The sequence below is a fragment of the Lytechinus pictus genome, chromosome 9, assembly GCF_037042905.1.
Source record: "Lytechinus pictus isolate F3 Inbred chromosome 9, Lp3.0, whole genome shotgun sequence".
Classification (NCBI taxonomy): domain Eukaryota; kingdom Metazoa; phylum Echinodermata; class Echinoidea; order Temnopleuroida; family Toxopneustidae; genus Lytechinus; species Lytechinus pictus.
The window spans coordinates 17,480,113-17,505,214 of NC_087253.1; the positions used below are offsets into that span (position 1 = coordinate 17,480,113).

The window sequence follows — 25,102 nt, forward strand, 5'->3', positions numbered from 1 at the left end:
TTTTATTAAAAATCCATGACATTTTCACAAAACTTTGCAAAGTTGTATAGGAAGGTATACTATAAGAGGTGCTTTTTAGCTTCATAAAATAACGCATCGTATTTGCAGTTAGAGTGCAGATAATGAGAAAAATTAGCTCATACCTACAGCTAATTAATCACCTGTTCATCCATTGTGACGTCAGCGCGCAGAGTGTAAAATATGTGCAGATCATAATGCGCACGTCCTTAAGGGTCTGAATTGCAGCCTACTCATGCCTTGTGCACTAAAGGCCCTCGAATTGAAACAGTAAGTTTTGTATGTGCTAGTCTTTGCGTGGAGACACACTTGTTGATCAAAGTTTCAATCAGGGTCTGTGCCTGCAGACTACTTTGTGTGTGTGTGTGGGGGGGGCTGGCAATTACTTAATTACCCGACCCACTCTTTACCAACTCTGGATTCGCCCTACAGGCACTCCATGCATGTAACATATGTTACTTTAAATCACTGGCGGATCCGGGGGGGGGGGGCAATGCCGGCCCGTGCCCCACCCACTTTGGAAAGGCACAATTACAATTTGTGATGTAAAAATGCCGTGTTTTTTTTTTTGCTTGCCAAATTTGTCCTCGGGGAAAATGTGCCCCCTCCCTTTGAAAAATCCTGGATCCGCCCCTGCTTTAAATAAAAAAAATTATCTGAGGTAATTCTCTAATTGTGTTCCTTAAGATATAATGTCATGTAATGTTTATCTTTATGTTAATCATGTACAGTTGTGAACGGAAATCAATTCATTTTTTTTTACAGACCTTTAAAAAAGAAACATTATTTAGCTTTGAAAATAATTATGATATCGATGACAGGATCTTTTGAAGTTATACGAGTATTTTTTTCTGAAGAGTGTTGTCTTTGATTGTATCTTGTTTTTTTTTTTTAGAGAGATGTGAAATAAATGAATTTGATTGCGGAAACTGATGTATTTGCTCCTGACCACTTATGAATCAATAAGGAAAGCGCATTGATGTTGGGGAGGGGCGGTCCAGGGCTGCTGAACAAATTATTTCGTGGCTTGTCAAGTTTTTGTTCCCCAAAGCAGCACCCCTATTAAAAAATCGTTCCCATCAGGGCCTAGGAGCAGAAACGTTATTTGTACCTAACTCAAACTTGTTATATGATTTATTTAGTTAATTTTACTTTATTTTTGTAAAATCATTTTTTATGTTTCCCCCAAAATACAATTTTAATATATTTTGATATAATTAGGCCTATATCAGAATCAAACGTCTATATCATTTTGCCATGTCATGCTTTGTTTATATTTTGTCATAAACTAGATGATATACTATCACACAAAAGATCAAAGAAGCCTAATTATTATTCACTCTTTTGTGGAAAAAGACACATTTGGGGGCAACAAGGGCTGACGCTGCTGACATAAATGCTGAGAGCAAATTAATTGTTATCGCAATCAAGTGGACATAATTTTTAAAGTTCGAATACTGCCCGCTTTTGGCACATGCTAGTTAGTCTGGTTTATAAAAAAAAAACATTATCCGGGGTCCCGTATAACCCAAAGGTTAGCGATTGATCGTACGCTTGATATTCACGATTGATTGTACATTGTAGTCTATGCAATCAATCGAAGAAAATTGTTCTACGATCATTGCGAAGCTTTGCATGTTACGGGCTCCAGATCAGTGGATAGAATTAGTTGGGGGGGGGGGGGGGGTTCTGGCTATATACATAGAGGTTGATTGTCACATTGTGGTCGGCTTATTACACCTTTTTTACTTCTCACTAAATAAGTATATACCACCTGTGGTTTATTGTCGTATTTCCGTATTGACATGATATAATATTTTGGCAACTTTTGTATGCAGATGAAAATAAAGTACCAGCAAATAAACATTTTGGGTTAAGCAACTTAAATTTGAAAAAATAAAAATGGTTTAAAACTACTCCTGCATGCATCCTTATATGACTTGTACAGATAACACCCAATTCCAGATAAGCGACGGGTTATATCGATTTGCACACTCTCCTAACAAAAAACACAAAAAAAAAATATATATAAAAAAATCATTATCGCTTTGAGGAAATGTTTATTAAATAAAACAATATAAGAACCGCACTTTTGATGACGGGTGTTGATTTCTGATATCATTTCAGCACTTATGATAATTATTAACAGGATAAACAGGCTGAAGGAAACCGAAGAATTGAAAATTAATCATTTTATTTTCAAATCAATAAGGAAACGTCTAAGATTACATGACAATTGAATTCAAGTGAGGATAAGTGTAGCTATTATTTCCGAACGACTGGGACTTTTTAAGAAAGTTAGATATTATTTGTTGTTGAGGCGTGTGATTTTATAGTAGGCCTAATTTGGCAAGAGAAGGATTAGGGTCGACGAATCTGTAAAACTAATCATTAGCAAAGTCACCAATCAGGAGGCAAGGAGGTCTTTTTATTTTTCATTCAACCTCTTTCTTTGAATTCAAGTGAGGATAAGTGTTGCTATTATATCCGAACGACTGGGACTTTTTAAGAAAGTTAGATATTATTTACTTAATAATTGTTGAGTCGTGTGATTTTCATTAGCAAAGTCACCAATCAGGAGGCAAGGAGGTCTTTTTATTTTTTATTCAACCCCTTTCTTTCCTTTCCCTTCTTATTGTTTTAGTTTTTCTCCTTTCTTTCTTTCTTTTTTTTTCTTCCTTCCTTTCTTTCTTTCTTTCTTTCTTTCTTTCTTTCTTTCTTTCTTTCTTTCTTTCTTTCTTTCTTTCTTTCTTTCTTTCTTTCTTTCTTTCTTTCTTTCTTTCTTTCTTTCTTTCTTTCTTTCTTTCTTTCTTTCTTTCTTTTATGTTATTTTCATCTAATTCTTGTGAGTTTTATCTTTGCTTTTTCGCTTTCATCATTGACCCTCCCTCTTTCTGGGGCCGCGAACGGGGGGGGGGGGGGGGGGGGGGCCGTAGGACTCAGCTCCCCACTTCCCAAAACTGTTTACAAAAACATAAAAATTACTATCTGATTGTGATTTTTTAAAGCATGGTCAGCCCCCCACCCACTTTTAAAATCGTTCCCTGTATGAGATGATCGCGATCTTATTAAAATCTTCTGCCGCCTTAAAGGAAACCAAAACCCAAATAGAGAAGCGATCTTATTGGAAAGAGTAAAATGAGAGGAACAATTATAAAAAAGTTTCATCAAAATCGATTATGAAATAGGCAAGTTATGGACGTTTGAAAACTCTTGTTGTACTTTCTATGGGGATCCTCAAATTGGCAAACGTAGTTCCAAATGGCTGATTTTGTGACAATTCCCCAAATTTGTACACAAATTTTCAAATATTCCTCATTATCTTTCAAATTGCATCTTGCCTCCTTTTGAGCACAACATAATTATGTCATGGGAGAATATAATTCACATCACATATATCAAGGTCAGGAGAAGATACTGTGAAATATGTAAACTACCAAGAGTTGGATATTTTTTCTTTAACCAATTGTTGTGTGGACAGTATGTTGCCCAACATTTTAATAGTGTACCCATATGGAGACTTTAAATTGGCCGCATATGTAATGTCACGGTGGTGTAAGGCAAGGACTACTCTTAGATGTATTCCAATACATAAAATGGCTAAAATGTAATTTTCCCCATTTTTGTTTTTTACTTCAGATTATATTTTTTTCGTGAGACCATAAGATAATATGCTACCTGGGTTATGTTTAGATTGCTGCCCCAGGGGAATCGATATTTAGGAGAAAACCACAAATGCCTGATAATTAAGTACATGGATTTTGAGAAAGTTGTCCTTGCCCCTTATCACAATTTATTTACCCAGTTGCCAATTTGATATCTACGTAGTCTTTTTTTTTCTTTTTTTCCTGTTTTTATTATAACAAATTGAAATAAATCACAAAATTTACAAATCTACATAGTCTTAAGGCCACCGCACACCTTACGACTGTTCGCGATCCGATTTTGGAACAAATCGCATTTTGCTCATTTGCTAAAAATGAAAATGGAACATATCATTTTATTTGAGGTTTAAATTAATTGAAAGAATACTAACATATATAACCATTTTGAAAGATTGCAAGCCTCTATTTCGGAGTAAAGGCCAAATTAGTTTCAAATCGTAGCCAATCGTACGACTGCTATGACGTCATTACGACTAACTTTTTTTAGATATTAAATTCGCTTTTATTCTGAGAAGGATGATAGCATAGTCACAGATTTGAACAGAGGTATTCGTACGATGATTTACAACATTACACAGTAAGATATTCCAAGTCTCAATGTTAGCATCAAAGTCTACTACATTTTATTGCGAAATCGGGTCGCAGACCAATCGTAAGGTGTGCGGTCGCCTTTAGTGATCTCAGTTTTAAAGGAGCCATAACTTTTTATTGCTTGTCCGATTTCTTTCAAACTGTAACCATTCTGTTATTTATTTATTTTTCTCCTTTCTAACACAACATTTTTTTTTGGGGGGGGGGGGGGCAAAGGCTGAATTCCCCTTCAATGCTCAGTTGTCTTCTTCACAAGAGGGCGCTCTTTGTCTATGATGCTCTAAAGCAATTGAGTAGGAACGGTAGCAGTGTTGTATTTTGGACGGCAATTGTCATGCTCATTTCCGTGGTCATGCCCCATTGGTCAACTATCTGTAGTTCATCGTGGACAATAAAAAAATATTTCAGACTTTTAAATCCATGAACTATTGAAAATATACAATTTGCTATTAGTTTGACGATTTACATAGAGTCTTGACAGCAAGTCCACACTGTTAAGCAACAAAGAAAAAACAAACAAGTAACTAAACTCAACCAGAAGTACACGGCCCTGGTAAGCGGGAGAGTTGGGGTGCTGAGACACACCCCCCCAAAGTCCTTGGGGGTGCTGCGTGTATTATTCTCCGTAGGCAGCAAGCCCAGGACGTTATTCAGGAAGATATGTAAAAAAAAAATGCAACCAAAATTACCTTCATTTTGTATTGAAAACCTCTTTTTTTTTGCTTTTCAAATTACATCAGCACCCCACTCAAAAAAATCGTTCCCAGGGCCATGCAGAAGTAATGGCATTTCTAAGTTTTGCTTCGTTGCACAAATCCATTTAATAATACTTCTTGTAGGCCCTATTGTTATTTGTATACTTTTTCAAAGAGGCCTATATTTGTCTTTCTTTCTTCATTCCTAAACAGCAAAAACAGCGGTGTTAACCGGTGTACATAGAGGACCACACCACTTATTTTACACCGGTGTTAAATTGGCAGTGTTAGTTTAACACCTATAGGTCTTATTACAACACATTTGGTTGTTACATTTACACTCGTTGGTGTTATGTTCAATCTCTAGGGTGTATTTGCCTCAGGGTGTCATTAACACCAATGGTGTCAGTTTTAACACCACAGTGTTTACAGTAATCCTTTCTTTCTTTCAGTTTAATTCTGTCTTTCCTCTCTTTCTTTCTTTTTTCTTTCTTTCTTTCTTTAATTCTGTCTTTCCTTTCTTCCTTTCTTTAATTCTGTCTTTATTTCCTTTCTGTCTTTTTTTCTTTCTTTCTTACCCCGCCATTGCAAAATTTCAAATGAATCATCATGATTTTTTTTCGTATTTCTGATGACAACTATTCCCCAAATCTATCAAACTTTAATCCTACGGACCCCTTTATCGGAATTAAGACTGGGTAACCAGTAATGGGGGAGGGGCTTAATGAAAGTTGTCGACACTGACCCGTCATTGCTGACAAATTTTTCAGTGTTATCCTTGGTTTTCATCGATTGAGACTCGCTGGTCTCTGACTGTACTGTTTCTTTATGTCAGTCAGAGAAAGACAAGATTTAATTCGGGGGAGGGGCGTGGATCGCCGCCAATGATGGACCTAGCTCCCCCCGCGGGCCCCTCCCTCATCTGGGCGATCGTATGAAATATCCAGGGACGCGCGCGACGTCCGTGTGGGATCGATCTTATGTAATCATTGACATTGTGAGACCTGTAAGTTCGGACGGCTGGCGGGAATTTACGTCCAATAAACATTCAATATTCTATTTTCTTCGTCAAGGAGGTAGATATTTCACTCAGTCAAAATGGGCTGGAAGTTGACATTGTTCATCGTTTTGTCCGCAGTTGCTGTTGGGTATATCATTCACATTACCTTGAACCCGCCATTGAAAGCCGCGCCGCCCTCAGACATCGGAGACGGGTGGTGGGGTCGAGGCCTGCCTGAAGTCTCGGGGAGCAAACAGGACACCTCCGTTCGCAAGTTCCGTGTGAATGTGTCGGATGATGTGCTGAATGATTTGGATGCCCGGCTTCGGAATACTCGTTTTGTAGACCGCGTAGAAGACGCTGCTTTTCATTATGGCTTTGATTCTGATTATATGAAACAGGTCCAGAGATATTGGCTTGAGAGATATAGGTAAGTATAGATCAGATGGATATGAGAACACTTAACGAAATGAAAAAGGGTTTGGATTTGGAAGTTTTCAGTCCCAGATGGAAGTGGGCGGGGATAGTGGCGCCTTGTCACGAGTCAATGTCCTTGACATTGGTATGCCCTGAGCATACCAAACTTATGTAGTAGCGACTGCCCTGGGGGCCTAGGTCCGGGGATTTCCGGAAGACATCGGGATGATTCGGCGGGGTTTCCCGACCTGTGACCCGGGGTCGCGGGTCGTTCTCCGCTGAACCGACACATGTGTTCAGAGCTCGAGAGACAAACATTGCTTTTACCAAACCTTTTGGAAAGTGCTGTTTTGGGATAGAATTCAACCAAGCCGGCTGACTAGGTTCAGGTGAGTCGAGTACTTATCTTAATTTAGGTCCCGCGCGGCTTCATTGGCGTCACGGACCGGATCTGTGACAAATTTGGGCCAACCCTAGCTAAAGAAAAGTAATTTGGTCGGGTCAAATCGGTAGGCCGGGAACAGGTAGCAGTGGGATTTCTGCGACCGAGGGCACCCGGGCTGTATTTTTCCCTTCCGTTTTCCCTTTCTTTTCTCGGTTTTCCTTGACTGTCACTGTCTGTTCTTTTTTCATTTGTATTCTCTATTCTCTTTTCGACGGATTTCCTACTGTCTTCTTCTTGTGCCTTTGTTCGGTTGCCTTTTATTATCAATTTTACCCGAGGTTGCTTGTTGTTGTGCAGTGATTCGGGTTGATCGATCGCGCGGTGAGTGTGCACCGCGAGTGGTGACCCCGTTTACACTACCGCTTAGTTGTAGGCGGTGGGGGTTCGGGGTTTCCTGGCAGCCTTGTGCACCGATTTGTGTAGCACCCGTTATATTCGAATTGCTTTTCTGCGATAGTGCTTTGATTTATTGATTTATCGTTTCGATTATTGTGTTGATTGTTTGTTACATTGTGTTGCGTGTGGACCCACCCACTCGGTGTAGTGGGGAGTCCGTTACCAAATTAAAATAGAAAAATAAAAAAAAAAAAAAAATAAAAAAAAAAAAAAAAAAAAAACAACAACAATTTTTTATTGAGAGAGTGTGGAGTGATTGTGATTATTTGTTGGGTGCGTTTAGATTCAATTGTATTATTGTATTGTAACCGGTGACCTGATCGGTTAAATACAGCCTGTCGTAGAGGCTGTCAAGTGCAGGTACCTGTGGATTCATCTTGAACTTGACGTAGTCTGACAATTCAGACTCTTGTGTACCGGTTACACCGGTGTTATTGCAAGGGTTTGATTTTTGTGATATTTGTTAGATTTAAAGTTAATTGGTAGGGTTATTGTCAATTAAGATCAACGTTGGGTTTTTGTGAAATAAACTCAGGGTTAGTCTGATTAATCAGACCCTTTGAGATAAACTTTACGAAGTGAAAACATATTTATTTTTATCGGCCCCACTTAATTATTTTACATATTGCTCGTGGTTTGGAGTACAGTTATTCTGTATTTCAGACTTTATCTTTAATAATTGTTAGTCTGTATGCCAGACCCCGGTTGACAAATTTCGTCGGCTAGTCGGGGTTTCAGACCTATGATTGTTTGTACTGCTCTTAGTTAGCGGTTAACGTTTGTACAAATTTTCTGATCTATATTTTTACGATTTTATATTGGGCTAGTCTAGATAATCAGACCTGTCGATTAATTAAGAGTTAGTCTAAATATCAAACCCTGTTGATCTAATCAAAAGTCAGTCTATATATCAGACCCTGTTGAGTTAATCAAAGATTAGTTTATATATCAGACCCTGTCAATTTGATTAAGGGTTAGTCTATATAGATCAGACCCTATTGATGTAATTCAGAGATAGTCTGGATATCGGACTTTGGCTTTTAATAAAAAATATATTTGATCGATTGAGCAGTTATATAATTTAGACTGATAGTGTTACATCAACATTTAAGCTAGTCTTTACATCAGACTCTTGGTTGATTAAAATTAACAAGAGGGTTTATTACCCTAGTGGATATAATTTTTGGTTACCAATACAGAGCTTATTTTTTAGAAGGATAGTTATTACCAGGTACCTTGCACGGAATCGGATCAACGCCAACTATTGACTCGCGAACATTCGGCCGGGCAACCGTTATTAAAATTACCTTCCGTGTCGTGTAGGCTTGGCGCACCGTTAGCTGCGACACAACAAATAAAATATTATTAAAGACTTTTTGGATATCAAAGAAATAAAATATTACAATACCTAAAGACTTTTTGGAAACAACTAAAATAAAATATTTGTAAAGGCGTTTGGAGAATTTTGGATATAAATAAACAATAGTTAAATATACTGGATATATAAATATATATCTATATTGGAATATAGTGGCTATATATATATATATACTCAGCGGCAATTGTAGCTGTGTATAATTAAATTGCTTCCCTTCTCTTTTAAGGGTAATTAGTCTTGGCTTATTTCAGTACATGGATGAGAATAATTCAGATCAGTTTGTTATTGAAATTAGGGGGAGGCTACGTCTTCTGCGATTTCTTTTATTAGCATACCGTGCAGGAGCAATTACAAGGGCGGAATTAATTCAAGTATTGGTGGATCTATTTCCGCAATAGAAATTACTGATTATTAATATATAGGCATAATCAGTTAGGTTATTTGATAAAATGGCGGAGTCAAACCGACTCCCTATTAATTCATGTTCCATGTTGGAACTTGCGGCTGTGCCCGGCATGACTGCCGCGGGCCTTGCGGTCATCGCCGAGGCCAGGTCACACTATGGGACCATTACACCCGACCTGTTTGCGTCGGCCCCATTTCTTGGGGATATTCCGGTGGAGAGTTTCGATTTCGCACCTCCATCCGTATCCACCGCATCATCGAGCGGTGCCACGCCAGCGCGTCCCGTGGATAGTTCGGCAGCATTCCACTCTATGCCGGAGCTGCGTCCGATGGGGGCGAGCACACCCCGCGGCAACCAAATTCCGGATCCATATCGGTTTGACTTCTATCCGCCTCCGGAATCCCACGGGAGCAATGGGAGGGCGAATGCCTCCGGCACAAACGGAACTAATCCGCGTGCCAATGCCACACCAGGCCCTCGCCCGAGAAGGGATAATCCCTTCCCTGGGGACGGTTCCGGTCATACACCGGATCCCCAGATGCCTCATGCAAATGCTGGGTTAGACCCACATTCGGCAAGAGATGCTTCACACCAGGCAAACCCTAGGGTATCTCTGCCCTATAGGGATATCCGAACTGTGCCCCACAGTGCACCGGTGAGTGGGTTTAGACCCCCGGTGGTCTATGCCATGGGCCGCCCTCGCACCGGTCTGTCTTTCCAAGGACTCCCCAAAGGTCTCTCATTTGATGGGAAGTCTCAATGGGATCCGTTCTTTCGGAAGTTTTCACTTCTCGCTGCTGACAGAGAGTGGGATGGCCAGGAAAGCTTGGCCCAGCTGTGTTGGTGTTTGGAGGGCAAGGCCCTTGCCTACTATGACCGTATAGCAGCTCAGAATCCGGGAATGGATTACACTGTCGCCGTCAGAAAGATGGCTGCCCGATTCAACTTCTCGGAGCTTCCTGAGTCCTCTCAGTTAGAATTCATGGCCGCCAAGCAGGGGGCCGATGAGTCATTGGAAGAGTGGGCGGACCGCCTTCTGGAACTTGCAGCTAGGGCATTTCCAGGCAGTCCTGAATCCTTCCTCCAGCAACAGCTTGTATTGCGCATGTGCCAAGGAGCATATGATCGCAATGCAGGGTTCCAGGCCCTGAATCACCGTCCGAAGTCGGTGGAATCCGCGGCGGATGCTATCCGGTGGGCACAGCATTCCCACACCGCGGTTTTTGGTCGCTCAAAACCTGCAAAGGTTTCCTTAGCCGAAGTTGGGGATCACTGGGAATGGGCTGCGAATCAGATTCAAACTACGCCTACCCAGCAGCGGAGCACCGCTGGATCTAAGTCAAGTCACCCACGCCCAATCGGCCCGGGCGAGGTGATGAAGCGAATGTTTGATTTTGAAGACTGCCTTGATTCCATGTCTAAGAATGTGGCTAGGTTATGCGAAGCTGTAGAGGCTTTGAAAGCACGTCCTTCCTCTGAACCCGGGGCATGTTTCAAGTGTGGATCCACCGGACATTACCTCAGAAATTGTCCAAAGCGCAGCTCCGGAAACACCAAGCCCTCAGTCTCCCTCATAGAGCTTGAGGAGGGAAACGAGGAGGGGTCGGGACTGATGGCCGAGTCTCGATCCAGGAGCCATTTGGCCGAATTGATTCCAGAATAGATTCACCAGTGCTGGCACGCGATCCTCTTGATACAAGTGCTGATGCTGAGTTATCATTGTGGTGCTTGTGTCCTGGCAATCATGGAGGACAGACGCCTGCTGGCGATCATCTAGATCTGGAAACAGATATGAGAGATCTCAAAGACCTTGAGACAGATCTTGGGGATCTCATAGATCTCCATACAGATCTGAACGATCTCATAGATCTCAATACGGATCTTGGGGATCTCATAGATCTCCATACAGATCTGAACGATCTCATAGATCTCAATACAGATCTTGGTGATCTCATAGATCTCTCAACAGTTCGTGAATCAGTTACACCGGATACTCTGAATCAGAGTATACAACCCGGTGAATCTTCAGAGATTCTGTCTGAGAATGAACTGGAGGTGGACGCAGTTGTCTGCCGCCTTAATACCAGTTCCATGGCCTCTATACCTATGTCATCGGGAGGCCTATCCGAAGACTCCGGATATGAAGACTTGGAGGAGTTTCCTCTAAGCCTGCCCAAGACTGTAGGGCAAGAGCAGAGCTGTACGCTTAGCCCAGAAACTTCCGGGTCCGCTCCAACAACTCTGGATGCAATAGTTCCTCAGGAGGAGTGGTTTGCTAAGCGCCATGAAACAGTTTTGAAGCTGTTAAGTCTTGATGATTCTTTCATACAGCTAAAATCCTGTAAGCCAGGATCAGCCCATACTGGTGTCACCAATATGTACTTGTCCTGCTGCATCACAGCAGGAAACCATTTCCGGAGGGGACATCCAGTGGCATTGCCTGACACCCGGCAGAGGAGGCTATGGGATCCGGGAATTAACAGACTTCCTAAGAAATCCTTGGGAAACACCTGACTCGAATCAGGGACCGCTTGGGAGATAGATTGTCTCCAAGGAACACCCGTGAATAGTTCGGGAATTCCGGAGCAATGCTATAAGACGTTGTGATCCGGTTATTGGGACCACCGCTTATCTACATGAAGGGTTTGGTTTTTAGATTTTCGCGGTGAATGTCTTAGTAAATTCTCCCTTTTCTGAAGGATTGTCTGGGTAGGTGTTAATTCCTCATCTACACAGTAGGAAGGAAGTTGATCCTACAGGCACGGGACACTATATGAATCCCACCACATCGTGGGAGTGGTGGGCGTGAGTCCCTAGAGGTGGATTCAATTGCATTGCATAATATCGCAGTGCATACCCTGAATGTTATCCCAGGGTTACCGGAACGATTCGGTTTTAGTGAATCCCAGGAGGATGGGAGTACTCAGAATACTGGATGAGTGTCTCTTATTGGAGATTGACTCCCCATACTTGCCGGTTCATGGCCTCCAGGGGCCAGACTCCCCATTGTATATTGGGGGGTCCTGCAGACAGAGTATATACTTTGTCACAACCGGGACGCCTTTCGGCTGTATTTCCCGGGAGCCTGGCAATAGGCCGGGTTGTATCCAGGGTGCTTCCCCCAGTGATATAACTACTGGTGTGAGTGTTCCCTGGGTTTTTCCTTCAGGAGGCTTGGCCTTCTGGAAGGTTTGTAATCATTCTTTAGGCCACTTTGTTTAGAGTATTGGGAGATTGTTTGCGGCCTCCAAATTTAATGTTTTAAGTGGCCGGGTTATATTTGTTTTTGGCTAACCCATGTTTTAGGGGGTGGGTTTAAAAAAAAAAAAAAAAAAAAACTTTATTGGACTCTCGGTGGAAATTTTCCGGGAACCATTGTGGGTCAGTCGCTACTTTTTTCCACATTGGGTGGCAGAATTTTGTCCCCATTTTTATTTATTTTTTGGAAATGCGGCCAAAATTTTTTAAAACGGGGGAGCCTGTAGTAGCGACTGCCCTGGGGGCCTAGGTCCGGGGATTTCCGGAAGACATCGGGATGATTCGGCGGGGTTTCCCGACCTGTGACCCGGGGTCGCGGGTCGTTCTCCGCTGAACCGACACATGTGTTCAGAGCTCGAGAGACAAACATTGCTTTTACCAAACCTTTTGGAAAGTGCTGTTTTGGGATAGAATTCAACCAAGCCGGCTGACTAGGTTCAGGTGAGTCGAGTACTTATCTTAATTTAGGTCCCGCGCGGCTTCACTTACAATGGAAATATTTCAACATGATTGATATTAAAAAATGCTTCTGAATTCCTATATTTTTAATGAATCTATTCTATCTTCTGTCACTGCATGTCATTATAATCATAATGTTTTACAAGCGTGCTGTCCAACATTCCAAGAGACACAAACATAATATATCATTATCAATTGGATTTTTTTCTGTTAAAAGTGAGCTAATATAAAGTAATGAGAGCTAAAATGATGAATTATTGGAATATGAAAATATCAAACTTCTGTGTAGAGAATGGAAGCTTAGTTTGGTTTATTACTGTTAAGTGTGTACTGTTTTATCCCATTTCAACTAGTATGGTTCAAACTTGATTTGATCAATTCAATCATCGTGGAAAGTTTAAAGTTAATAGGCCGGTATGTACATGCTATAGGACCTTATTTATCTGTTTATTATAATATTGAGATTTATAAACAAAGTAATATAAATCTATTTTCTTTTTTGTTTTATTATTACCAATACCATGCCTGGCTTGTGGGGGGGGGGGTCTCCTTTTTTGTTTGGCAACCAGTCAATTTGACTGCTTTTGCCATCATAAATATTCTTTTGTTTTCTTGAAAGAAGAAGAATATATATTTCTTTTAATATCTTACTTTTTGTTTTCCTTTCCTCGCTCTTTCCTTTTTTTCTTTTTTCCAAGTATATAGTAGACCCTACTTGGATTAAAGTCATGTAGGTGTGTTTCAATATTAAATTCAGGGCTTTTACTGAAAATATATGTAGATATAGGCTGAAAACTTAGGAGGGAGGGAGATGATACAGAAAGGAAAAAGGAAAGTCACAGCTCCAATCCTACACCCGTACCGGAGTAGGGGGATACGTCTTGCCTAATTATACTATTGCGAGCCCTGACCCATAGAAAACAATTTTTTACTCACTTCTCCTTTTCTGACATTTTACGTATTTATATTGAATAATTCTGTATGATTTGTATGTTTTATGGCCGAAAAATGAAATTTATTATATTTTTGCTGATCTTTTTTTTGGTTTTAGTTGGAGGGATGCAGAGAAGAGGTTGAATCAGTTTGATCAGTTCCTGACCAATATCGAGGGTATCGATGTTCATTTCGTCCATGTTAAACCTAAGCTAAAGCCTGGACAGAAGGCTAAGCCTATCATCATCGTCCATGGGTGGCCAGGATCAATTTATGAATTCTACAAGGTGGGTCTAAAACGTTCAGTGGCCTGTTTCATAGAGAGTTATTAAAACTATGATAACTTTGCCATTATGTCAACTACCATGAATGAGAACCTTGATTGTGATTGGCTGCTGAGCCCTGTTACCATGGTAGTTGTAACAGTTGTAAGTCCTTTATGAAACGTTTATGAGAAAATTTGTAATGGGATACAAATCTTGTATAGTGAAAGATAAGACATATGAACTAAAAATAATAATTTTTATAGAAATGATGCATCATAAAACATAAAATTGTTGAATCTAAAACATCTAAAGAAGTGTGTCGACTACCATGAATGAGAACCTTGATTTTGATTGGCTGCTGAGCCCTGTTACCACGGTACAGTAGTTGCCATTACAAGGAAAAAATTACTACAGTCGTAAATCCTTTATGAAATGTTTATGATAAAATTTGTACTTGGAGGTACAAATCTTGTATTACCAGATAACATTATTAATAAAAATCATAAGTGATAGACTAGACGTATAAATTAAAAATGATAATTTTTATAGAAATGATGCATCGTAAAAGATATAAAACTGTTAAATATTAAACATCTAAAGAAGTGTGACAAAAAGCCCTTTTTCTACTGATCTGAAATTTTGAGGAAGATTATCAATGAGTAATAAGAAAGTTACTTATGAGCATTTGAATATTGAGATCACTAATCCTATATCTAGATTTATCCATAAATTGGCAATGCGACCAAGGTCTGTGATGTCATACACATTAAACTTCCCCATTTCTTATTAAACTTTGAAACTTTAATTTTGTCTTTTATCTACATGTAGTCTATCTCAAGACCAAGTGTGTTCTTATTTTTTGATATAATAGAGGTTTCACAAAATCAAGGATGACTGGTTGAAAATTGTCATAACATTTAGTATGAGTGAAAAAGCAATGTTTTGGGGTATATTTTCAGTCTCCAAAGGGGGAGTTGTTCATGTGTGACATCATAGATCAGGTTCACATTGCCACTGAGGATCTTCATAGCATACATGTACATAATCTCGACATTCAAATGCTCATAACTTTCTTATTATTGTTTGTCCAATATTACTCAAGTGTTGGTTGATCAATCTTAACCTCTGATATTTCTGCTTTCACACAAGCTCACTTGCTTAGCAATGTTTTTGGGATATATTTTCAGTCTCCAAAGGGGGGGGGGGGGGAGTTCATGTGTGACATCATAGATTTGGTTCGCATTACCACTGAGGATCTTCATGGCATACATGATCTCAACATTCAAATGCTCATAACTTTCTTATTGTTTGTCCAATATTACTCAAGTGATATTTCTGCTTTCACACAAGCTCACTTGCTTAAAGGGTTTGGGTTTCATTCTCCTTTTATTTTCCTTTCTCTTTAATACATTTCCCTCCAGATGATCCCAATGTTGACTGACCCTTTGAGCCATGGAGGGTCAGCTGAGGATATCTTTGAGGTCATTTGTCCAAGTATTCCTGGTTATGGATTCTCTGAAGCACCTCACAAACAAGGTAAGTATTTCGAGGCTTTTTTTTTGTATTATGTGTCCTGTATGTTTATTAATGATAATGATAATAAAAACATTCAGCTTGTATGATAATAATAATAATAATATAGGCATATTTACCCAGGGTAGCCACTTCAGTTCCAAAATCTGTTCTCCGAGCAGGCCCTGCTATTATTATTACCCTGGCTTTAGCTGAGCTGCATAGGCGCTCAAGCATTCAAGGAATTTCTTCCTACCGGGTACCCATTCACCTCACCTGGGTTGAGTGCAGCACAATGTGGATGAGTTTCTTGCTGAAGGAAATTACGCCATGGCTGGGATTCGAACCCACGACCCTCTGTTTCAAAGTCAGAAGACTAATCCACTGGGCAACAACGCTCCACATGTAGTTATAGTTCATAATATTTCAGAACAATATCTTTAAGCCCTTCACAGATTATCACCTTGGTCATTGGATCCTGGATAACTGCTGACAATGTAGGCACTTTCTCCACTCCTTGGGGAGCATTCCAACAAGAGTTCCAAGCCTCAATTGCTAGGCATACTACATACATGTACATGTATTTGCATACTACTGGGTACCTGGCATGTACAATGTAACACCTGGGTGGAGAGTGGAAAAGTGTGGATTGATGCCAAAAATTTTGCCAATAAGGCCGCAGTGGGATTTTAAAACATGGCGGCCTGATTACAAGGCGGGAGTCAATCTGCTTCACATACATTTACAAGCCTTTCATGTTTTATAATGAACAAGAATATTGCAATCTTGAAAAAAATTATTATTTGTTCATTTCCTATGTAAAGATTCATTAATTAGTGAAGCGCATATAAGGATTATTAGAGTCAATCTGCTTCACATACATAAATTTACAAGCCTTCCATGATTTATAATGTACAAGAATATTGCAATCTAATAAAATTAATTATTTGTTCAATTTCCGATGTAAAGATTCATCAATTAGTGAATCGCATATAAGGATTATTATAGTGTTAAACATAGTATTACTGTTTTTCATGAGTAATACTAATAATGCAGAATAATATGTATGGCTGTGTTTAATGACATTTGGTTTTGAACATTCGAATTCTTCATACAGACTCGACATAGTAATATCCTAAACTAATTATAAAGATAAGTGTGCCTTAAATTAAAAAAGTATTTTGACTTTCAGTTCTTTTGGCCTCACTTGCGGAGAGCAATGTCATGTCGTCTGCGATCACCCCATTGGTTTATTTGATTTAGCTCACCCATTGATAATCTTTAATAATAGGAGTGGGCTATAAATGGGTGATTTTTAGTTTTACTGTGACAACAGTTTTTTTGTGTTCCTTTTACCTTATCTCAACATGAAATGACAATATTTTTTGTCTCGGGTCCGAGAAAAAAGTGTGCCGGGCCAAAATCCAAAATGGCCGCCAAAACCCCCCAAAATGACAGTTTTGGCCACAACTTTTTTATTTGGTGGTAATTTTCTCTGGTTTTGGTGTCTATTCATATGTTTTGGGGGGCAGGCAATTTGTTTTTCCTATAATTAGTACTTTTAAACCATTATTTGTAGAGTTTAAAGGTAATTATACCTAAATTTTCCCATTTTTGTAGCCTTTTTTCAGCCAAAAAGTGGGTTTTATCATCCTGGGGTTCTGGGATATTAGATGGTACGAGGTCAACAATAGCAAGCAGCTTCATGTAGCTATATTGCTTTTATTCCTCCACTTTGGGTTTTACGGATATTTGTGAAAAAATCAAATATATCTTATCAAATAAAAGAAAATGTCATTTATCCATAGGGGCTATACGGTGTACAATGCACTGTACATACTACACTGCATATACATGTATCCATGCATTGACCACCATGGCATATGACAAGGCCTGTATATAAACTATAGTGTCATAGAAATGAGCTTCAAAGGTTTAGAATTAGATTGTGAATTTGATTCCTTGTCAGCTGATGTACATGGTGAAACCAGCAACGTAAATTACACTTACATGTATTGATATCACATACATGTATATATACGTACATCACATTTTTAGCCATATCTTCTTCATTTGGAGGCTTTTTTTAAAACCTGGTTCTGGTGTCTAACTGGCCTATGTTTATGGGGTCAGGTAACTACTAGTATCATGGTAATGCTGATCAACAGCCAATCAGAATAAAGGATTGCATGCAAGTTACCATTAAGTTAAGTTAACATAATGGTAAATTTTTATGCAACGGGGCCCAGAATAGCTACTGTGTAAATTACCTCCCTCCGCCCCCTGAATTAGCATATTTGACAAAACATGTCCTCAATTTCTGAGACAAAACATATCTTCAATTTCTGAGGCATCTAATTCTAAACCTGAGAGCTCATTTCTATGACACTATAGTTTATACAAGCCTTGTTATCTGTCATGGTGGCCAATGCATTTATGCAGTGCAGTATGCATGTACAGTACATTCTGTATAGCCCCAATGGATAATTGACATTTTTTTATTTAATAAGATATATTTCACAAATATCCGTAAAACCCAAAGTGGAGGAATAAAAGCAATATAGCTATATGAAGCTGCTTGCTATTGTTGACCTCGTACCATCTAATATCCCAGAACCCCAGGATGATAAAACCTACTTTTTGGCTGAAAAAAGGCTACAAAAATGGGAAAATTTAGGTATAATTACCTTTTAACTCTACAAATAATGGTTTAAAAGTACTAATTATAGGAAAAACAAATTGCCTGCCCCCCAAAACATATGAATAGACACCAAAACCAGAGAAATTGACCACCAAATAAAAAAGTTGTGGCCAAAACTGTGATATTGGGGGGTTTTGGCGGCCATTTTGGATTTTGGCCCGGCACACTTTTTTCTCGGACCCGAGACAAAAAATATTGTCATTTCATGTTGAGATACATTACAAGGAATAAAAAAAAACTGTTGTCATATTGAAATTACAAAAAAAGTATTTTTGACCCATGTATAGCCCACTCCTATTAATAAGCTCTGGCATTTTGTCTGGACTGAAATACCCTGAGTGCTGCTCAAGATAGTGCCTTGCCAAAAGATAATGTAACACAGTGCAAAGTTGGAGGCATACATGTACATACAGATCAAAGTCCAGTTTTGGTGTATAACTTAACCAGTAAAATACATGTACATACATTTACTTAAGTTATATTTAGAAAAAAGCATAAGTATAGAAGTATCTTCAAAACGTTAGGCTAGTAAGTGGGGGTATTGTAAATTTGTACAAGCATCAGTTTGCATTACAATTACCATACACAATCAGCATGTATACACAGTGGACTGACTTCTCAGATGATTGTGCAGGATTCACATTTGCATATGTATAGGACAAGGCAACTTTTCTACAAAGGTGTACATTATGACTCTGTTGCAGCACAAACAGAAGAAAAAAGAATACAAAAGGGTGCCACAAATCCCCAAGGCCAATCAGGGGAAAATTGAGGGCAATCAAATCAAATGGGCATCTAAAGCCATGGCACAAAAAAAAAATGAAAAAAAATAAAATGGCCCCCAAACTAGTTATAAATATAAATATATTGTACTGTATGTACAGCAATCTCGAGGAGGAGGAGGAGTGTGGGGGGGGGGGGGGTTGTGTTTTATGTAAGTTTAATGTACCACAGCCGTGTCAGTTCCTCTTCAAAATGATAATGATGGAGAAAGGAAAAGGGGAGGGAGGGGGGAGGGTGGCTGTTATTTTCATGTAAGTGCAGTGTACCACAGCAAAGAATTCCTTTTCAGGGACATCCTATAAAGCAAATGCTGTGAAATAAATAGGATCATGAAATTTGTTGGACTAGAAAAAATATGTGGCCATGTGTATCATACATTGTTAGAAAAAGACTACCTGAGGCAACATAATTTTTGCTAAATTTCTCAGCACGTACATGTAGATCACATGTACTCGTACCGGTCTTTTAGATTATACAAACACTTCTGATCATTTTGTTTTATAGATTACTGTTACCACAACTGGAAATTATTATAAAGAGTCTTACTGTAGGTTTATTTGGTACCAAGACAAATTAAATAGTTGAAGACAAAGAACTTGTGCTTCTATGGTATAACTTGGTATTATGCAGAGTAGGCCTATGGAAGGGATTTTACGTTTGGTATACTTGACCCAGGTGTGGTAAATGGTGGGACCTTATTCCTTGAAATGAGAAAGCCTGTTATTTGCAGTTATGCTAAAGCCTGCAACAATAGGCAGTGCTTTATAGAAAAGTTTTTACAATACATTAATAATGATAATAATGATGATGATAATAATAATAATGAATATAATATGATGATAATGATAATAATAAATATGATATAATAATAATATTGAAAATAATATTGAAAACAATATTCAATAGTATGTGCATATCACGTGCCATTTACCATGGAACTTGGATTACCATGGCATGCCTTTCACAAAACACTTTAAAGCATTCCCAGGGCTAAATGTACCGGTATATTAAGTGCTGCAAGTATTATATAAATGTTGCATATTATCATGTTTAAGAAACAACTTCTTTGTAAGAATTGAAATGAAAATGACCCCCTTTCTCCCTTTTTCTTTTATCTGACAGGTTTTGCAGCTTACGCTGCAGCAGGAATCTTTAACAAGCTGATGCTTCGCCTTGGCTTTGATAAGTACTATGTTCAAGGGGGCGACTGGGGAAGTATCATTACACTTAACATGGCCATCATGCATCCAAGGTAATTAACACCCATTGTCAATGGTGTTATCCTAGGTGCTAGTGTTAATCATTAAGTATGGTCATAACCGCCACTGATAACTAGATACGTGATGACTCATCATGTATCTAGTTATCACTGGCGGTTGTGCTTGGTGCTACAGTAGTTTTAATAATCAAATTTGGCAATTATTTATCCAAGGTAATTAGCACCCATCAGCACTTGTGTTCTCCTAGGTGCTAGTGTTAATCATTAAGGTTGGTCAGACATCATGTATCTAGTTATCGCTGGCGGTTATGCTTGGTGCTACAGTAGTTTTAATAATCAAATTTGGCAATTATTTATCCAAGGTAATTAGCACCCATTAGCAATGGTGTTATCCTAGGTGCTAGCGTTGTGGCCCAGTGGATTAGTCTTCGGACTCTGAAACAGAGGGTCGTGGGTTCGAATCCCAGCCATGGCGTAATTCCCTTCGGCAAGAAATTTATCCACATTGTGCTGCACTCGACCCAGGTGAGGTAAATGGGTACCTGGCAGGAATTTATTCCTTGAAATGCCAACGCGCTGTAAAATATGGTGGCCCTGAAGGGACATCGCATATAGACCAAATCGCGAATATTCACGACGAAATTCACGACGTCGCCAATTTCGTCGTGAATTTCATCGTGAATATTCAAATTGACGACGAAATTCACGACGAAATTGGCGCCAATTTCGTCGCCAATTTAAATATTGACGACGAAATTCACGACGAAATTCGCGACATCGTAAATTTCGTCGCCAATTTCGTCGCGAATTATTCACGACGTCGTGAATTTTGTCGCCAATTTCGTCGTGAACTTGTTTTGCTTGCCTGGGCGGTATGCGGGTTGAAACCAATTCGTCTGCTGCTAATTCCTCCACTGCAGGGTCGATCTACATTCATTTTACTCTAATGCAATTCTGGCCATTAACTTTTCGCCTAACAACCATATGGTCCAATAACCATTTGGTCCAGTCATCACTTCGTCTATAATCACCAGTTCGTCTATGACCATTTCGTCTCACAACTAGTTGGTCTAATATCAATTTTATTTTCCTTAATTTCGCCCAATTAACACTTAGTTCAATTAGACAAAATGGCATATGGAATAAATGGCAATTGGACCAACTTGGTTATTAGACAAACTTGGCAGTTAGACCATGTGGATAGTGGACAAACTGATGGTAGACCAAATGAAAGCTGACGAGTTGGCATTAGACCAACTGAAGAAAAAACATTGAAACGACAGAACGATGTCCACTGCTATCCATATGCATAGGCGGATCCAGGGGGAGGGGGCCGAGGGGCCCGTCCCGTCCCCCCCCCCTATTGGCGGAGCAAAAAAAAGGAAATAAGGAAAGAAAGAAAAAAAGGAGGGAAAAGAGAGTAGAAAAAAGAAGAGGAGGAGACGAGTGAATAAAGTAAGATGAGGGGAAGACATGGAAATAAAAAGAATATTTCATGTCACTACATAAAATTTTCGCTCGTGCTTCGCGCTCACATTGCCTGTTAGGTGATTTTAATAATCTTGTTCAATATGGAGTTTAGATATCAAGTTTGGAAGTCAATATACAAAACATATTTCATCTCGAAAATCAAACTTTCATTATTTTGCGTGATTTACAAATTGATTTTTAAAAAGTGTTCTGTAAATATGACAGTTTTATGGTCTGAATATTAACATTTCCCGCTCGCGCTGCGCGCCCGCAAATTTCGATTTATCAGGTACCTATTATTTTCGTGTATTCCATAAAGTTGTCAAAATATCCCTTTTCAGGTCTGATTGTCAAAACGTATCAGCCAGCGCTACACGCTCACATTTTGATCGTATATGTCTCAATATTGATTATACAATCCCCTTTTCATGACAATGCAAAGATTTAGGCTCGCAATTTGCGCTCGCATTAATTGTTAAAATATATTAACTGATGCATAGCACGAAATGTCCAGTTTTCAGGCCATCGACTTCACGCCCTCATTAAGCATTAATGAATAAGATATTAATTTAATAATCAAATTGTCCCTTTTGTTTCATCTCGCGCTTAGCAAGAGGAATAGGAAGACATTCATCATTTTCATACGATGACATGTCCTATATGTCCTAAGGATGTACCGGTCCTATGTCAAAACTCAAAGAATTATAATGAAAAAAATCAGCTCTGTGTGAACCATATCCACTTTACAACTTTCTTACAAAGTGCTTGAAATATAGAATATCAAATAGTTTAAGCTTGTGCTTCGCGCTCGCTTTGATTTTCATGATAAAAGATGTATTTAGAATGCCTAGATTCTAGGTCTAAATATGAAACACGCGCGCGCATGTTTATTCAGATATTCAACTTGTTCTCTATTTAAATTATTATCCAGTTTCAGATCACAATATAAACAATTTTCTGCTCGCACTTTGTGCTTGCATCATTAATGTAGGAATTACTCATTCTTTTCCAAATTTACAAAACATGAATAGAGTGTCCCGTGTTTCGGTCTAATCTCGATTTTTTCCGCTCGCGCTTCGCACTCGCATCAATTGTTTAGTTATATGGCTATCCTGTTCACTATTACAAAAATTGATTAAAATTTTCCATTCTTTATGTAGAAATGTCAAAATTTTTCAGCTCGCGCTTCGCGCTCGCATCAATTGTTTATTATATACCTATTCTGTTTAAGTTACAAAAAGTCCTTAGAATTTCCATTTTTGTCTCACCTGCATAGCAGAGTGAGACTATAGGCGCCGCTTTTCCGACGGCGGCGGCGGCGGCGTCAACACCAAATCTTAACCGAAGGTTAAGTTTTTGAAATGACAGCATAACTTAGAAAGTATATGGACCTAGTTCATGAAACTTGGCCATAAGGTTAATCAAGTATTACTGAACATCCTGCCTGAGTTTCATGTCACATGACCAAGGTCATTGGTCATTTAGGGTCAATGAACTTAGACCATGTTGGGGGAATCAACATCAAAATCTTAACCTAAGGTTAAGTTTTTGAAATGTCATCATAACTTAGAAAATATATGGACCTAGTTCATGAAACTTGGACATAAGGTTAATCAAGTATCACTGAACATCCTGCATGAGTTTCACATCACATGACCAAGGTCAAAGGTCATTTAGGGTCAATGAACTTTGGCCGAATTGGGGGTATCTGTTGAATTACCATCATAACTTTGAAAGTTTATGGATCTGATTCATGAAACTTGGACATAATAGTAATCAAGTATTACTGAACATCCTGTGCAAGTTTCAGGTCACATGGTCAAGGTCAAAGGTCATTTAGGGTCAATGAACTTTGGCCAAATTGGGGGTATTTGTTGAATTACCATCATAACTTTGAAAGTATGTTGGTCTAGTTCATAAAACTTGGACATAAGAGTAATCAAGTATCACTGAACATCCTGTGCGCATTTTAGGTCACATGACCAGGGTCAAAGGTCAATGAACTTTGGTCATAATGGGGGTATATGTTGAATTACCATCATTACTTTGAAAGTTTATGGATCAGACTCGTGAAACATGGACATAAGAGTAATCAAGTATCACTGAACATCCTGTGCGAGTTTCAGGTCACATGATCAAGGTCAAAGGTCATGTAAGGTCAATGAACTTTGGTCACCTTGGGGGTATTTGTTGAATTACCATTATATCTCTGTAAGTGTATTGGTCTAGTTCATAAAACGTGGACATAAGAGTAACCAAGTATCACTGAACATCTTGTGCGAGTTATAGTAGTTTTCAAAGTCAGCACTGCTGCTATATTGAATCGCGTGATGCAGGTGAGACCGCCAGAGGCATTCCACTTGTTAAGTAAAAATGTCAAAAAAATTCAGCCCGTGCATCGCGCTTGCATTATTTGATTTTTAAAATATATAACGTCTTCATGACTAACTGCATGCTGTCTTTAACATGTACCTATTCCACCAGTTCATTTCTGCTCGCGCTTCGCGTTTGTAGTAATTATTTATTTGCATACACATCTTTTTTAGGAAAACAAACATTGCCCAGAATGTTCAAATTATAGGAAAAAATACATAAGATTTCCAAGAAAAAATTAGCTCGCGCTTCGCGCTCACATTATATAAATAAGGATTATGATATTATATATTTACATTGATTTATAAGAATAAAGCTAAGAAGACCACCCCTTCACAGAAACCAAAAATCATCTTCGAGCGGCCGATCGGGGAAAATATGGCTGAAAAATAATTCCGCCCCCCCCCTATTGGCGAAGGCTGGATCCGCCCCTGGAACACCTAACAGGCAATGCGAAGTGATGACTGGATCAAATGGTTATTGGACCATATGGTTGTTAGGCGAAAGGTTAATGGACAGAATTGCATTATACTAAATGAATGTAGATCGACCCTGCAGTGGAGGAATTAGCAGCAGACGAATTGGTTTCTCAAACCGCATACCGCCCAGGCAAGCAAAACAAATTCACGACGAAATTGGCGACGAAATTCACGACGTCGTGAATTTCGTCGTGAATAATTCACGACGAAATTGGCGAAGAAATTTACGATGTCGCGAATTTCGTCGTCAATATTTAAATTGGCGACGAAATTGGCGACGTCGTGAATTTCGTCGTGAATAATTCGCGACGAAGTTCACGATGTCGTGAATTTCGTCGTCAATTTCGTCGTGAATATTCAAATTGACGACGAAATTGGCGACGTCGTGAATTTCGTCGCCAATTTCGTCGTGAATATTCGCGATTTGGTCTATATGCGATGTCCCTTCAGGGCCACCATAGTAAAAGGCTGCGAGGCTAAAGCCAGGGTAATAATATTCAATTAAGCGCATAGGGACGCATTTGGCAGTGATATGCGCTATATAAGCATGTTGGTATTATTATTAAGTATGGTCATCATGTATCTAGTTATCGCTGGCAGTTATGCTTGGTGGTACAGTAGTTCAGGGTTCCCAGCCC

At 39.2% G+C, this 25,102-nt stretch overlaps 1 protein-coding gene across 1 annotated transcript in view; it reads left to right on the forward strand.

The window, feature by feature from the left end:
- Positions 1-5,737: 5,737 nt before the first annotated feature.
- LOC129268187 (epoxide hydrolase 1-like) overlaps positions 5,738-25,102 on the forward strand; it is a 29,775-nt gene continuing 10,410 nt past the window's right edge. Inside the window, exons 1-4 of the mRNA XM_054905771.2 lie at positions 5,738-6,399; positions 13,780-13,948; positions 15,349-15,463; positions 20,046-20,175. Of these exons, the coding sequence (XP_054761746.2) occupies positions 6,068-6,399; positions 13,780-13,948; positions 15,349-15,463; positions 20,046-20,175 (746 nt within the window). The 5' untranslated portion in view covers positions 5,738-6,067. The remainder of the gene's footprint in view (positions 6,400-13,779; positions 13,949-15,348; positions 15,464-20,045; positions 20,176-25,102) is intronic.